General features: G+C 46.4%; 1 protein-coding gene and 1 pseudogene across 2 annotated transcripts; one reads left to right on the top strand and one right to left on the bottom strand.

Moving 5' to 3' along the window:
- Positions 1 to 3,841: 3,841 nt before the first annotated feature.
- LOC311102309 (tuberoinfundibular peptide of 39 residues-like) lies at positions 3,842 to 5,248 on the top strand (annotated as a pseudogene). The gene is made up of 2 exons: positions 3,842 to 3,957; positions 4,887 to 5,248. The product of its transcript is annotated as a tuberoinfundibular peptide of 39 residues-like (transcript).
- A 5,125-nt stretch (positions 5,249 to 10,373) lies between these two features.
- tmem121aa (transmembrane protein 121Aa) lies at positions 10,374 to 12,530 on the bottom strand (the record flags this gene model as incomplete). Its single annotated transcript, XM_084143608.1, has 3 exons — positions 10,374 to 11,057; positions 11,935 to 12,105; positions 12,417 to 12,530. The coding sequence occupies 3 exons, from the start codon at positions 12,528 to 12,530 to the stop codon at positions 10,374 to 10,376; spliced, it is 969 nt and encodes a 322-aa protein (XP_083999734.1).
- Positions 12,531 to 12,784: the final 254 nt, after the last annotated feature.

The following is a 12,784-nucleotide window of genomic DNA, read 5'->3' as shown; positions in this document are numbered from 1 at the left end:
TTTTAATGAGACCAATGCATCGCTTCTCCCTGTGTCCCTGTGTTCCACGGTGTGCGTAGGCAGCTAACAGAATGAATGCAACAACTGTCACGGGTTCTGCCAAGACTGCCCTTCCTTCGTCGTCACCGGAATACTAGCTGCTGCCGATCTATGTTTCATGTTTCTATGTTCATCTGGTTGTTGTCTAGTGTTGCACACCTGTTTCCCATTATGGTATTATGTCCTTCCCTATTTAACCTGTTCGCCCCACTGTGTGTTGTGCGTGTTTGTTACTTGTTTCGAGTGACGTTTGTGAGCGGGTTTGCTCCTCCCTGTGTTGGAGGTTTTGCTTGGTTCTTTACTATACAGTAAAGTAGATTTTCATTTCATTCTGTGTCCTGCGCTTGACTCTGGCCTACCGCATTCCACAGACATTCATGACAACAACCAGCATTCTAATGTATTCCGTAATACATATTCAATTTTCCCTTTGAGTCAAGCAGGTCTTAGTCCCTATTTTTGTTGCGCTGATATTCCACCCTGGGTTCAGGAAAGGTTGCGAGGACTTCCAGGGTCATGGACTCAACATAATGGTGTTGGTTGCTAGATTAAAACACAGTTTTGATTTCCCAGGGGCTGGGCACATGTATCTATGTTCTAAAATGTTTTCTTTCATCCCTCAAGACATCAGGCTCTGTAACGTCCAAGCTAGTGTCTCTCTCTCTCTCTCTCTCTCTCTCTCTCTCTCTCTCTCTCTCTCTCTCTCTCTCTCTCTCTCTCTCTCTCTCTCTCTCTCTCTCTCTCTCTCTCTCTCTCTCTCTCTCTCTTTGAGTCCTCCTGTATAAATTAAGAATCATACCAAATACATCCATCCAAGGTGTCGTTAGTGATGTTTCAGGTAGCTTTTTAAAAAAGACAACGAGATGTGGCCTTTTATCTAATACCATCTGCTTTCCATACTCTACTCTACCCTACCATCCATCAGAAGCATCCCTTCCCCAAGGGTTTATAAGAGCAGGCAAACTCTGACTCCTTCTATTGTGAGCTGTACATACCCTTGTGTACAGACAGTCCGTATTCACACACACCTGAGAGTACTTAGCCTCTCCACCACACACATACAGTAAGAGACCCTGTGGTAAGAGGTGAAGCCAGAGGCAGGAGACTCACTGGAGAAACAAGCTGAAGACTTTGGTTCCTGACCACAATGCACTTGAGACAAGGGTAAGATAAACCTTCATGAAATTACTTTGGAAATTACTTTGTAATACTTGAATTAAATGTTGTGTATTGAATGTTACTTTTGTCTCGCTTTTTTGTGTATAGTTTATTTATTGTATTATATTTAATATGATGAATTTACACTGCTCTCTGGTTGTCACGCCCTGGCTCTGGGGACACTGTTATGTTGAGCCAGGGTGTGTAGATTTCTGTGTTGTAGGTCTAGTTGTTTCTTTTCTATTTTGCCAGTGTGGTTCTCAATCAGAGGCAACGAGTGTCAGCTGTGGCTGGTTGTCTCTGATTGGGAACCACATTTAAACAGGCTGTTTTCCCACAATAGTTGTGGGATCTTGTTCTAGTTGGTTTGTGTTAGACCGTTGACTGTCACGTTATCGTTTTGATCGTGTATCACCTATAATAAATATGTTCGCATTCAACGCTGCGCCTTGGTCCTCCTCTCTTACCGACGAACGTGACAGAAGATCCCACCAGAACGGGACCAAGCAGCGGGTCCAGGAGCCATCGCCAGGGAAAACCCTAGCGGATATCCAGCGCCTCCTCGACTGGGTCAAGCCGGGTGAGGAAGAGAGGGGCTTGACGTGGAAGCAGAAGGGCGAAAGGCTGGCGAGAAGTATGGAGACCTGGTCCACGGCTAGGAGTGAAGCCCATAACATTTTTAGGGGGGGGGGGGCTAACGCCGTGGACGACGGGCCAGCAGGAGACCGCGACAGAGCGGCCCAGCGGGTTGGCAGAGGAGGCCGCCAGGTTACGGGGGCCACTGGTCGAAGAGGGGATGGAAGGTGTAGAGGCACGGCGAAGGGTACTGGGGTGTGTTACCAGTCCGGTCCGGCCCGTTCCAGATCCCTGCGTAGGGCCAGTGGTGTGTGTCCCCAGTACGGTCCGGCCTGTTCCTGCTCCCCGCACCAGGCCAATGGTGCGAGTCTCCAGCCCGGCACGGCCTGTGCCTGTTCCCCACACCAAGCCAGTGGTGTGCGTCGTCAGCCCGGCACGGCCCGTGCCTGTTCCCCACACCAAGCCAGTGGTGCGCATCGCCAGCCCGGTTCGGCCCGCTCCTGCCCCCCACACCAAGCCAGTGGTGTGCGTCGTCAGCCCGGCACGGCCCGCTCCCGCTCCCCACACCAAGCCAGTGGTGTGCGTCGTCAGCCCGGCACGGACCGTGCCTGTTCCCCACACCATGCCAGTGGTGTGCGTCGTCAGCCCGGCACGGCCCGTGCCTGTTCCCCACACCAAGCCAGTGGTGTGCGTCGTCAGTCCGGCACCGGTCAGATGCTTCACGCCGGAGCTAGAGCAATCCGCTCCACCAATGTGCAGTCCAGCTCCGGCCAGCGGGGCCAGACCGGACCAGGGGTACTTTGGGGGGTTGGAGAGGGAGCGGGGATCAGGCCCGGAGCCGGATCCACCGCCTAGGCGGAGTGCCCACCCGGTCCCTCCCCTGTGGTATTTGGTTGGCGCGGTTGGAGGGGGGTACTGTCACGCCCTGGGGGGGGGTACTGTTATGTTGAGCCAGGGTGTGTAGATTTCTGTGTTGTAGGTCTAGTTGTTTCTTTTCTATGTTGCCAGTGTGGTTCTCAATCAGAGGCAACGAGTGTCAGCTGTGGCTGGTTGTCTCTGATTGGGAACCACATTTAAACAGGCTGTTTTCCCACAATAGTTGTGGGATCTTGTTCTAGTTGGTTTGTGTTAGACCGTTGACTGTCACGTTATCGTTTTGATCGTGTATCACCTATAATAAATATGTTCGCATTCAACGCTGCGCCTTGGTCCTCCTCTCTTACCGACGAACGTGACACTGGTGTCTTTGAGATTGCTTATGTTTTTAGGCAGAAGAAAAGTCACCAAAAAATTGAAGAAATAGAGTACGCCTAGTATAAATAATATTGACAGCAATTTAGCACTTATTTCGTAATACAGCACATTACTAGGTTACAATTCAAATGTATATAATGTATCACAGTGCATGTTGATTTCTGGAGTGTGTGATGTGAGTGTTAACGCAGTAACCCATTGATGTATAATTCAGTGAGAATATCTAGTGTACTGATAGCGTGTTTGCATTATATGCTAGACAATTGGTATATGAGAAGGTACTGAGTTTATCTAGTAAAGTAGGAGTTTAAAGTGTGTGACCTTCATTATTTCACTGAGTGTAAATGTGAAAGTAGTATTAAAAGAGTGAGTCATCTCTCGTGAACAGACTGCGTAAGCACAAATGGTACCGTTGATCTGGCATGACACAACAGGATGCATGAGATGACGAGCAACGTTAGTTCTAGTGGGTTTTTCCGTCACTGGCTATTTGGACAAATCATGATTTCGCAGGTGTTAGCATCTTTCGAATTTCGGAAGAGGATGGGACATTCGGCCCGTAACTTGCAAAGAGAGAGGGTGGAGCTCTTCGTTCTGGTTCCAATCCTCATTTTATCTCTTCTTTTAACACGTATGGACCCAGAACTTAATCAAGCATCTGACCAATTATTCAAGACTTTAGTTCTGGGTTATCCGAGATTGAAAGAGTGAGTGAATACGAATGTACTGTATCACAAGAGAATAAAACACTAATATGTTTTCTTCCGATTGGCTGGCTGGTGTTGGTTGGTGGGCCAGTCGAGTGGATTTAAGGATGGCTGGTTTGGCTCCTCCCGCTGCCTCACGCCTCACCCTCCTGCTGCTGACCATAATGGCCATGACTCTGGTGACCTCCAGCTACCCTCAGCCATGCCTCCGACCCATACACAGGTAAGACTCACTCAGTGTCCCAATTACCTGTCCTTCCTCCCTGTAAGACAGAAGTAAGACAGAGAGTGAATCCTCATTCTTCCCGTCCCCTATCTTTCATCTTCTCCACGGATTGAGGACAGAACTTGTTTCTTCTGACATTTTGAAAAGGAGGCGAGGTGAGTCGGTCGAAAGAGGTCATGAGGAACAAGTAAACAATTTAGAAATTCACCCAGATAGTCCATCCTGTTTCTCCCCCTTTTCCCCAAAAGTGTGAGCTCCCTTCATCTTCATCTTGACTCCTGAACAGCTAATCATGGCTACCCGGACTATTTGCACTGCCCCCCCACCCCATCTTTTTACGCTGCTGCGTCTCTGTTAATTATTTATGCATAGTCACTTTAACTCTACCCACATGTACATATTACTTCAATTACCTCAACTAGCCGGTGCCCCCGCACATTGACTCTGCACCGGTACCCCCCTGTATATATAGCCTCCCTACTGTTATTTTATTTTACTTCTGCTCTTTTTTTCTCAACACTTTTTTTGTTGTTGTTTTATTTTACTTTTTTATTAAAAATAAATGCACTGTTGGTTAAGGGCTGTAAGTAAGCATTTCACTGTAATGTCTGCACCTGTTGTATTCGGCGCATGTGGCCAATAAAATTTGATCTGATTTTGATTTGATTTGATCTTTATCTACCCTTTTACTGTTGTAATTTGAGACTAAGACACCATGGTAGTGAGATCAATCTTTCTATGGTAGTGAGCACTATTGTTCCTGTAATTGTAGTGAGTTCTATCAATAGAAATGGTTCTATCGTTCCTAGTGAGATCCATTGTTCTTATATGGAAGAGTTCTATATATAGAAATGGTTCCTCGTGAGATCCATTGTTCCTATATTGGAAGTGAGTTCTATCATTCCTGTTCTTCTGTCTGCTTCCAGAGGCACCCCTCCAGGCGATTCAGGAGACTCCAACAAGAGGGAGGAGTGGGAGGTTCTCTGGCCCTCCATCTCGCTCCGTGATTGGAGCATTCAGATGATGTCAGCCCAAGACCTTGGTGCGGCCAAGAGCAAGGCAGAGCTCCTGGGGGAGCAGTGGCTCCCAATGGTGGGCCAGTCGCAGATGGATGAGGACATGGCCAATGGCTGGCTGGGTGACTGGGCTCTGCATGAGGAGAAGAGGAACATCGTGGTGGCAGATGATGCAGTGTTCAGGGAGAAGAGTAAGCTGTTAACCACCATTGAGAGACAGAAGTGGCTTATCTCCTATATGCAGAAACTTTTTGGTCGTCAACTCCCAGTAGTAAGATGACTGCTCTAAGCCTGTACATAAATAACGTACCCTGATTTCAACAAAACAATTCATAGCGTACCCTGATTTAAATAATTACGTTTTCTTTCCGAATTTAAAAGTCAATAAAGATATTTATCAGATCTTTATGTGATGTTTGATGAAGGATAAACTGTGAATGTGGAGCATCAATTGACACAGGATTTTTACATGCATTTGTTTACATGATTGTTTTGATCCAGTTCAATTGTTGATTGAACTAATAAATACATTGAGAGACTTCCATTGCGATGGTGCCATCGTTGTTCAGCTGTGGGTCTACCATGGGGCTGTTCATAATGAGGAAATCAAGCAAACGATTGATCATTGTATTAATATGGTTATTGTTCCTCCATGGTTCCTATGTTCTTATGTTTAAAATTTTTTTTTTGGTCATATGGAAATTCACACGTTTTTTTTAGCTGATGCACTTAACTGATGGTCTCTGCAGTCTGGTGGAAGGTGTAAGGCAGAGGTGTCAAACTCATTCCATGGAGGGCCTAGTGTCTGCGGGTTTTTGGTTTTTCCTTTCAATTAAGACCTAGACAACCAGGTTAGGGGAGTATCTTTACTAATTAGTGACCTTAATTCATCAATCAACTACAAGGGAGGAGTGAAAACCTGCAGACACTCTGCCCTCCGTGGAATGAGTTTGACACGTAATGTAATATACAGCAGGGTTAGGGTAAATTGAAAAGCAGTTTGTAATTTACTTCTCAAAGGGACCTGCGGCCAGAATTCAACCTGAGGCGGGTTGCAGGGTGCTTGATTTGAAGGTCAATTCCGAATGAGCCGACATCTGCGCGGGAACATTGACTTTAAAAGGTGCATTGTCGACAGGACTCTACAACGCGCTTCGCATTGAATCCCGGCCTGAATTGTGTGCACACGTGTGTGTGTGTGTGTATGTGCGCGTGTGTGCGCGTGTGTGTGTGTGTATGTGTGTATGTGCACGTGCCTGCGTGCGTGTGTGTGTGTGCGTGTGTGTGTGTGTGTGTGCGTCTAGGGGAGCACAAACCCTTAGCTAAGAACTTGGACAGCAGATGATGATCTATTCCCCCAACATCCAAGTTATGATGTGTTAAAAATTGAATATTTTAATAAACTTATGATGAGAAAATAAATGGGTGCCGAAGCTAAATACACCAGCCTGACCCCATTACTTTTGGAGAGTGGACCATTAATTTGGTAATGCGGCAGACCTGTGATTTATGAGTTAATATCTCTCTCTCTCTCTCTCTCTCTCTCTCTCTCTCTCTCTCTCTCTCTCTCTCTAATGTTTATTATCATGTTTTACATGTGCTTATGACAATATAGGCAGACTTGTGGCTATAATAAGCAGAGAGCTGTCATTCAGCAACGATGAGCCCTGTACGTGTGTTTGTGTGTGTTTTTCTGTATGTGTGCGTGAGTGTGTGCCTGAGTGTGCGTGTGTGTGTGCGTTTATGTGTGTGTGCATTATAGATTTAAAAAAAAGAGAAATGCCATGGCAGCCGCGGGGCAATTTAGATGTAGCCCAAAAACCTGCATCCCGCGACCAATACATTTTCACCCCTTCAAAATCGTTATCAAAGTAGCCCAGTTTCAGGAAAACTGCAGACATGGCAACCTTGGATGGGGCTTTCTTGCACTATAAGACTCCGAACCCCAAGACAAGTCTGTTGGAACCGGTCCAGAACTGCTCAAAGTCCCCCAAATAGGGGACTTAACATATAAGAGTTAAAGATTAAGGCTTGCCTCTTCATCTGTCCTGTTTGGATATCCGTTTTGTAGTCATCTGCAACAATGCTCATTGGTTATTTCTTGTCTAGGGTCCAAGGGGAAGTGGCCATAGAATCAGAATCAGCTAGAGACCCAGAGACCCGGCTAGCTCTCTGCTCTGCTGTGATAGATAAGTAGACCCAGGACAGCAGAGACTATTATTTATCACCGGACCCAGTGGTGCTACCTGGCAGACTCACCCAATCGGCAGACTCTAAATTGCTTTCTGCAAACCAATGATTCCCCTCCATTGATGCTGCTTCTCTATCCTACTATACGGTACCCTTTTTTTCTTATTGCTGTAATCTGTTCCCTCTCCTGGCCATGTTACTGTATCACCTCCCCTGGTCGTCTTTTTCATACTCCTGGGCCACAGCACCCAAATACTTATTTACAGGAACTAAGTAAGACTTCAGCATCTTATTGTGCATTTTGCATGGTACTGTATAGCCTGGGACATGGTACTGTATAGCCTGGGACATGGTACTGTATAGCCTGGGACATGGTACTGTATAGCCTGGGACATGGTACTGTATAGCCTGGGACATGGTACTGTATAGCCTGGGACAGTACTGTATAATCGTCTGTCCTCGGTCGCAACACTCACTACCGAGTTCCAAACTGCCCCTGGAAGCAACGTCAGCACAAGAACTGTTCGTCGTGGGCTTCATGAAATGGGTGTCCATGGTCGAGCAGCCGCACACAAGCCTAAGATCACCATGCGCAATGCCAAGCATCGGCTGGAGTGGTGTAAAGCTCGCCGCCATTGGACTCTGGAGCAGTGGAAACACGTTCTCTGGAGTGATGAATCACGCTTCACCATCTGGCAGTCCGACGGACGAATCTGGGTTTGGCGGATGCCGGGAAAACGCTACCTGCCCAAATGCGTAGTGCAAACTGTAAAGTTTGGTGGAACAGGAATAATGGTCTGGGGCTGTTTTTCATGGTTCGGGCTAGGCCCCTTAGTTCCAGTGAAGGGAAATCTTAATGCTACAGCATACATTACATTCTAGAAGATTTTGTGCTTCCAACTTTGTGGCAACAGTTTGGGGAAGGCCCTTTCCTGTTTCAGCATGACATTGCCCCCGTGCACAAAGCGAAGTCCATACAGAAATGGTTTGTCGAGATCAGTGTGGAACAACTTGACTGGCCTGCACAGAGCCCTAACCTCAAAGCCACTGAACACCTTTGGGATGAATTGGAACGTCGACTGCTAGCCAAGCCTAATCGCCCAACATCAGTGCCCGACCTCACTAATGCTCTTATGGCTGAATAGAAGCAAGTCCCCACAGCAATGTTCTAACATCTAGTGGAAAGCCTTCCCAGAAGCAGCAAAGGAGGAACCAACTCCATATTAATGCCCATGATTTTGTAATGAGATATTCGACGAGCACTTTTGGCCTTTTAGTATATTCTGTTTCCACCATTAAAAAAAAGTTAAGACATTGTGTATCTCTCAGCTAAACACATCTATGGTAATTTGAATGTTGTTTGAGAGCTTGGTCTTTCATGTTTTATACTAAATATTATGCATGCATGTTTCCTGCCAAAGAAAGAGCATATGGATTTTTCATTGTAGTTTTTTAAAGTAGAGTTTTATAAGGTATGTGTATCACACAAAAACAAGCACTCACCCCCCCCCCCCCCCCCCCCACCCCCCCCACCCCCCCCCACCCACACACACACACACACACACACAATGCTACATAAGCACACACAAACACACACACTCAAACACACAATGCTACATAAGCACACATACTAAGACACATTGAGAAACTATAAGGGCTGTGGACCCTCTTTATTATTCCATTAGTGCTGAGCTCAGGGAAACACAGAGGTGTTTCACCTAGTGCCCATATTAGGACAGCCTCTGAGTCACAAGGAGTGGGTATAGTCAGGGCCCGTATTCACAAAGTATCTCAGAGTCAGAGTGCTGAACTAGGATCAGGTCATTCCTCTAATTCATTATGATTTATAAGGCAAAACTGATCCTAGATCAGAACTCCTACTCTGAGATGCTTGATACATACGGGCCCAGGTGTCTGACACCACCTTCTTGTGACTCTAAGGATGTCCTAATATGGACACCATACATATGGTCTGGTCTCGTACTTTAAAAGCCTCACAGTAGCATGGTAATTGGATCCCTTTCTGAGAGGCTTACACCTAATAAGCAGCTTTACCCATCCTCCATCCCTCCATTCCTCCCACCCACCACCCCCGACACACACTGCCGCTCTCCCCAGCCCTTTACCCATCCTCCATCCCTCCATTCCTCCCACCCACCACCCCCGACACACACTGCCGCTCTCCCAAGCCCTTTTCCTCCCACTCCCACCCTCCCTCCCATCTTTCTTTCTTTCTCTCTAACTCACTCCCTCTCTCTCTTCTTGCTTTCTCTTCCACCGTCCACCCCTCCCTCTCTTTGTTTCCCTCTAACCATCCTCACTCTGAAATTCCTCAAATGAATGCTGCTTCAATGACAGTATATATATATATATACACTGTATGTATGTATGTGTATATATATATATATATATATATTTAAAATGACAAAGAGAATTACAGCATTACACCATCACTTAAAAACATTGTCTTGGAATTACAAAAAATCCCAGTGAGTCAAAAAGGACAAGGAGTTTACAGGAGACCTGGGTTCAAATACTACTGGAAATCTTTCAAAAACGTTTAATGTTTGCTCTAGCCTGCCTGGAGTGCCAGATGGGTGTGGTTTTCAGTATTGCCACTATTCAATTGGTTCCATTGTGCCAGGCAAGCTCAATCAAGTCCAGAAAGAGTATTTGAAATTATTTTGAGTAGTATTTGCACAAAGGTCTGGTTAACTGGTAGACTATAAGCTCCTGTCAGCTGAGCTGGGCTTTGTATCTGAGGTCACCAGTATGTGTCTGTCTGTCTGCTAGTCCACCATAGAGAAGTATAGAAACACACACAATAAAATAGAAAAACACATCAGTCTTTATCAGAATGATCTCATCAGTTCATCTGGTAGGCTGGCTGGCAAGGCGCTGGGCCGTTTTCCTGAGCTGGAGCGGCCTCAGTGAAACATGGTGTTTCTTTCTGCTTCTGCCACCCCATAGGACGGGAACAGTCTTGGTTGGGGTCATACTGAGCTCTGAGAAGTCTAGTCCAGTCTAGCTGTGCCCAGGGTCAGACACTTGCCACCATTTTCACACTACTGAGCCAAGCTAAGCCAAGCTGTACTGCACTGGTAGTTGCTGGAAAGCACAGTGTGAAAGAAAAATACCAAAGACATCACAGCATGGATCCGCTCGGCATTACAGTGTGAAAAGGATCTAACTATCCATGGGCGAGGGTCATGTGTCTATGACCTCGGTCGGTGAGAGTTCATCGGGGAGGCTAGTGGTGGCATTGGGTAAGGTCTGGTTGTGCCCGTGGCTGTGACCCACAGAGTTCCCTTGCTGCAGCTCTAATGCTATACCTGCCATGCTAGGGTCCTGTGGAGGGAACTCCTTCACCTGCCTCCTGTACTCCAGAAACGTACAGGCCTTCGTGGCTATGGCCACCACGTTCTTCCCTATGAAAATTGTGGAAACCCTACTATCCTGGAACAGCACCATGTTGACCCCGCGGATCAAGATAGTCACTATGTTTATAGTAACGAGACTAAGAACAGGGTACAGCATCATCTTCTGAGGCGAGACGTGTTCCCCCTGGACACTGATCTCAGAGAGGGATACGCAGGGCAGGATAAGGAGGAGGATGTAGCAGTAGAAGAACATCAGTCCCTCGGCCCAGATGGGCAGGCCCGTCCGCTGGGGCTCCCACAGGTTGGCCTGGATGTCCAGAACATCCAGCAAGTCCAGGGCCACCCAGAACAGCCTCCCCCGCATGTCCTCCTTCTTCCGGAAGGTTCTCACGTACTCCATGCTGTCCAGAGCCACAAGGACCAGGTACAGCCCCGGGACGCACACAGAGAGGAGTAAGGTTAGAGCCTTCCGGGCCACTGTCTCCAGGCTCTTCCTGTCCGCCTTGTAGTTCTAGAAGATATAAGACATTCTTTGTTGTTAATTGTCAGAGAGATATTGAAATGTGTCTTTTTCAGGATCTCTGTCAGTATCCAGCCCTGTCAAGTCCCGACATTAAACTATGAGATCAGGTTGCAGCATCCCCTCCCCGCCCCCCAGCCAATACACACACATACACACCCCACGGTTAGCCACAGTGCAGCGTCCCTGGAGCAGTTTAGGGGCGAAGTATCCTGCTCAAGGGTACAACGAAAGGAGATGGTATCTGGGATACTGATGCCAGCAACACTCCAGTTGCCGGCTGTAATGGCAATATTTAAGATGAATAAAGTTAATATTCAGTTTAGAGTGTTTAATGCAATGTTTAGCATATTTCTATATCTTCCCTTTCTGTACTACACATGATTTCCAGCGTTCTGTTTGTAACACTCGGGTTGATGGTCACTAGACTAGATGTTATGGATTAAACTAATATCTGCTGATAGTGATTGACGCCAGACTGGAGGTGCAAGGACTGAGGACACTGATAATCATTTTATTATGTGAAACACTGTGTGATTCTTTTGCAGCTGACAGTCAATGTCTTTTGTTTGGACTTCCAGAAGCCTCTCTGGCTGGTGTTTAAGGTACACTTGGTGCTGTCTGATTAGGATATTAAGGGTCTCCAAGAGGCCAGTTAGAAATGTTCTATGCATCTGTTCTGGAGGTGTCTCCCTGAATTCTTGTAATTAAACCGTATTGATTTTGAATGACTTCATCAATGACTGCTCTCCTTTTTGTTCACCTGGAAAGTCCTATTACACCGGCCCACTCCCCACCAGATTTTCCCCGGTAGGCACTGGTATTGGAACTCATGACCCTCTGGTTTCTGGCCCAGCCGTCTCCCTACCTGGAAGACGAAGTAGAGCTTGATCTCCAGGACAAAGATATAGAGGAACCAGAGGATCATGGCGTAGCCGCGACGGGCGGTCTTCACCTCAGCCCCGACCCAAACCGCCACGTAGCGCAGCACGATGAGGAAACAGATGTCTCCCACCAGCACGATGATGCACACCCCGATCTACAAATACACATCATACTTCATTTACCTAACATTAAAATCGCAAAACAGTTTCTACAGTAAAACAATATATTGAAATAAATAAAAAGCAAACAATTGAAAGGCAATGAAAGAGATGAAAAAAAAAAAAAAAGGATGTCAAAACAGTAAAATCACTGATTAAAAGGCCAACTTTAAATAATTTTGTAATTCAAAGCTACAGTCTACGAATGGTACATCTATTTTCGGACTTTTAAATTAATGATGTATAGTTTTATTCTTTTTTGAATCACAGACTACAGCTTAATAAAAAAATGTTTAAGGCCTCTTACCTTCCTGGGCCCCTGGTTCTGCTCTACCAGGTAGGCGTCCATAAAGGCCATGCTGGTCATGATCACCATGGTGGTCAGGCACACGTGGCGCTTGTCTGGCTGCGGCAACACCATGGTGGGTAATGGGGGTTGTAGTTTTACAGAGCTGAACTTCCTGTTGTAGTCCTCCAAAACAAAAGTTGCAGTTTACAGTTTTCTCAGTCAGTTATTTTAGGGGCAAAAGTCAAGTGTACCTGATCAATCCCAACTAAATTAACAGATACATTCAGATTTTTTTACATTGTTGAAAAAAATGCACTTGGGATAATTGCATTGATATATTATGGTCTGTTTAAGCCATGCAGACTGGTGCATCCCCTATCTCAGCG

The sequence above is a fragment of the Coregonus lavaretus genome (genome assembly GCF_964263955.1).
Source record: "Coregonus lavaretus genome assembly, chromosome: 27".
NCBI classification, from domain to species: Eukaryota; Metazoa; Chordata; class Actinopteri; order Salmoniformes; family Salmonidae; genus Coregonus; species Coregonus lavaretus.
The sequence above is the reverse complement of the archived record's forward strand: the minus strand, read 5'-3'. Positions and strand labels throughout refer to the sequence as shown.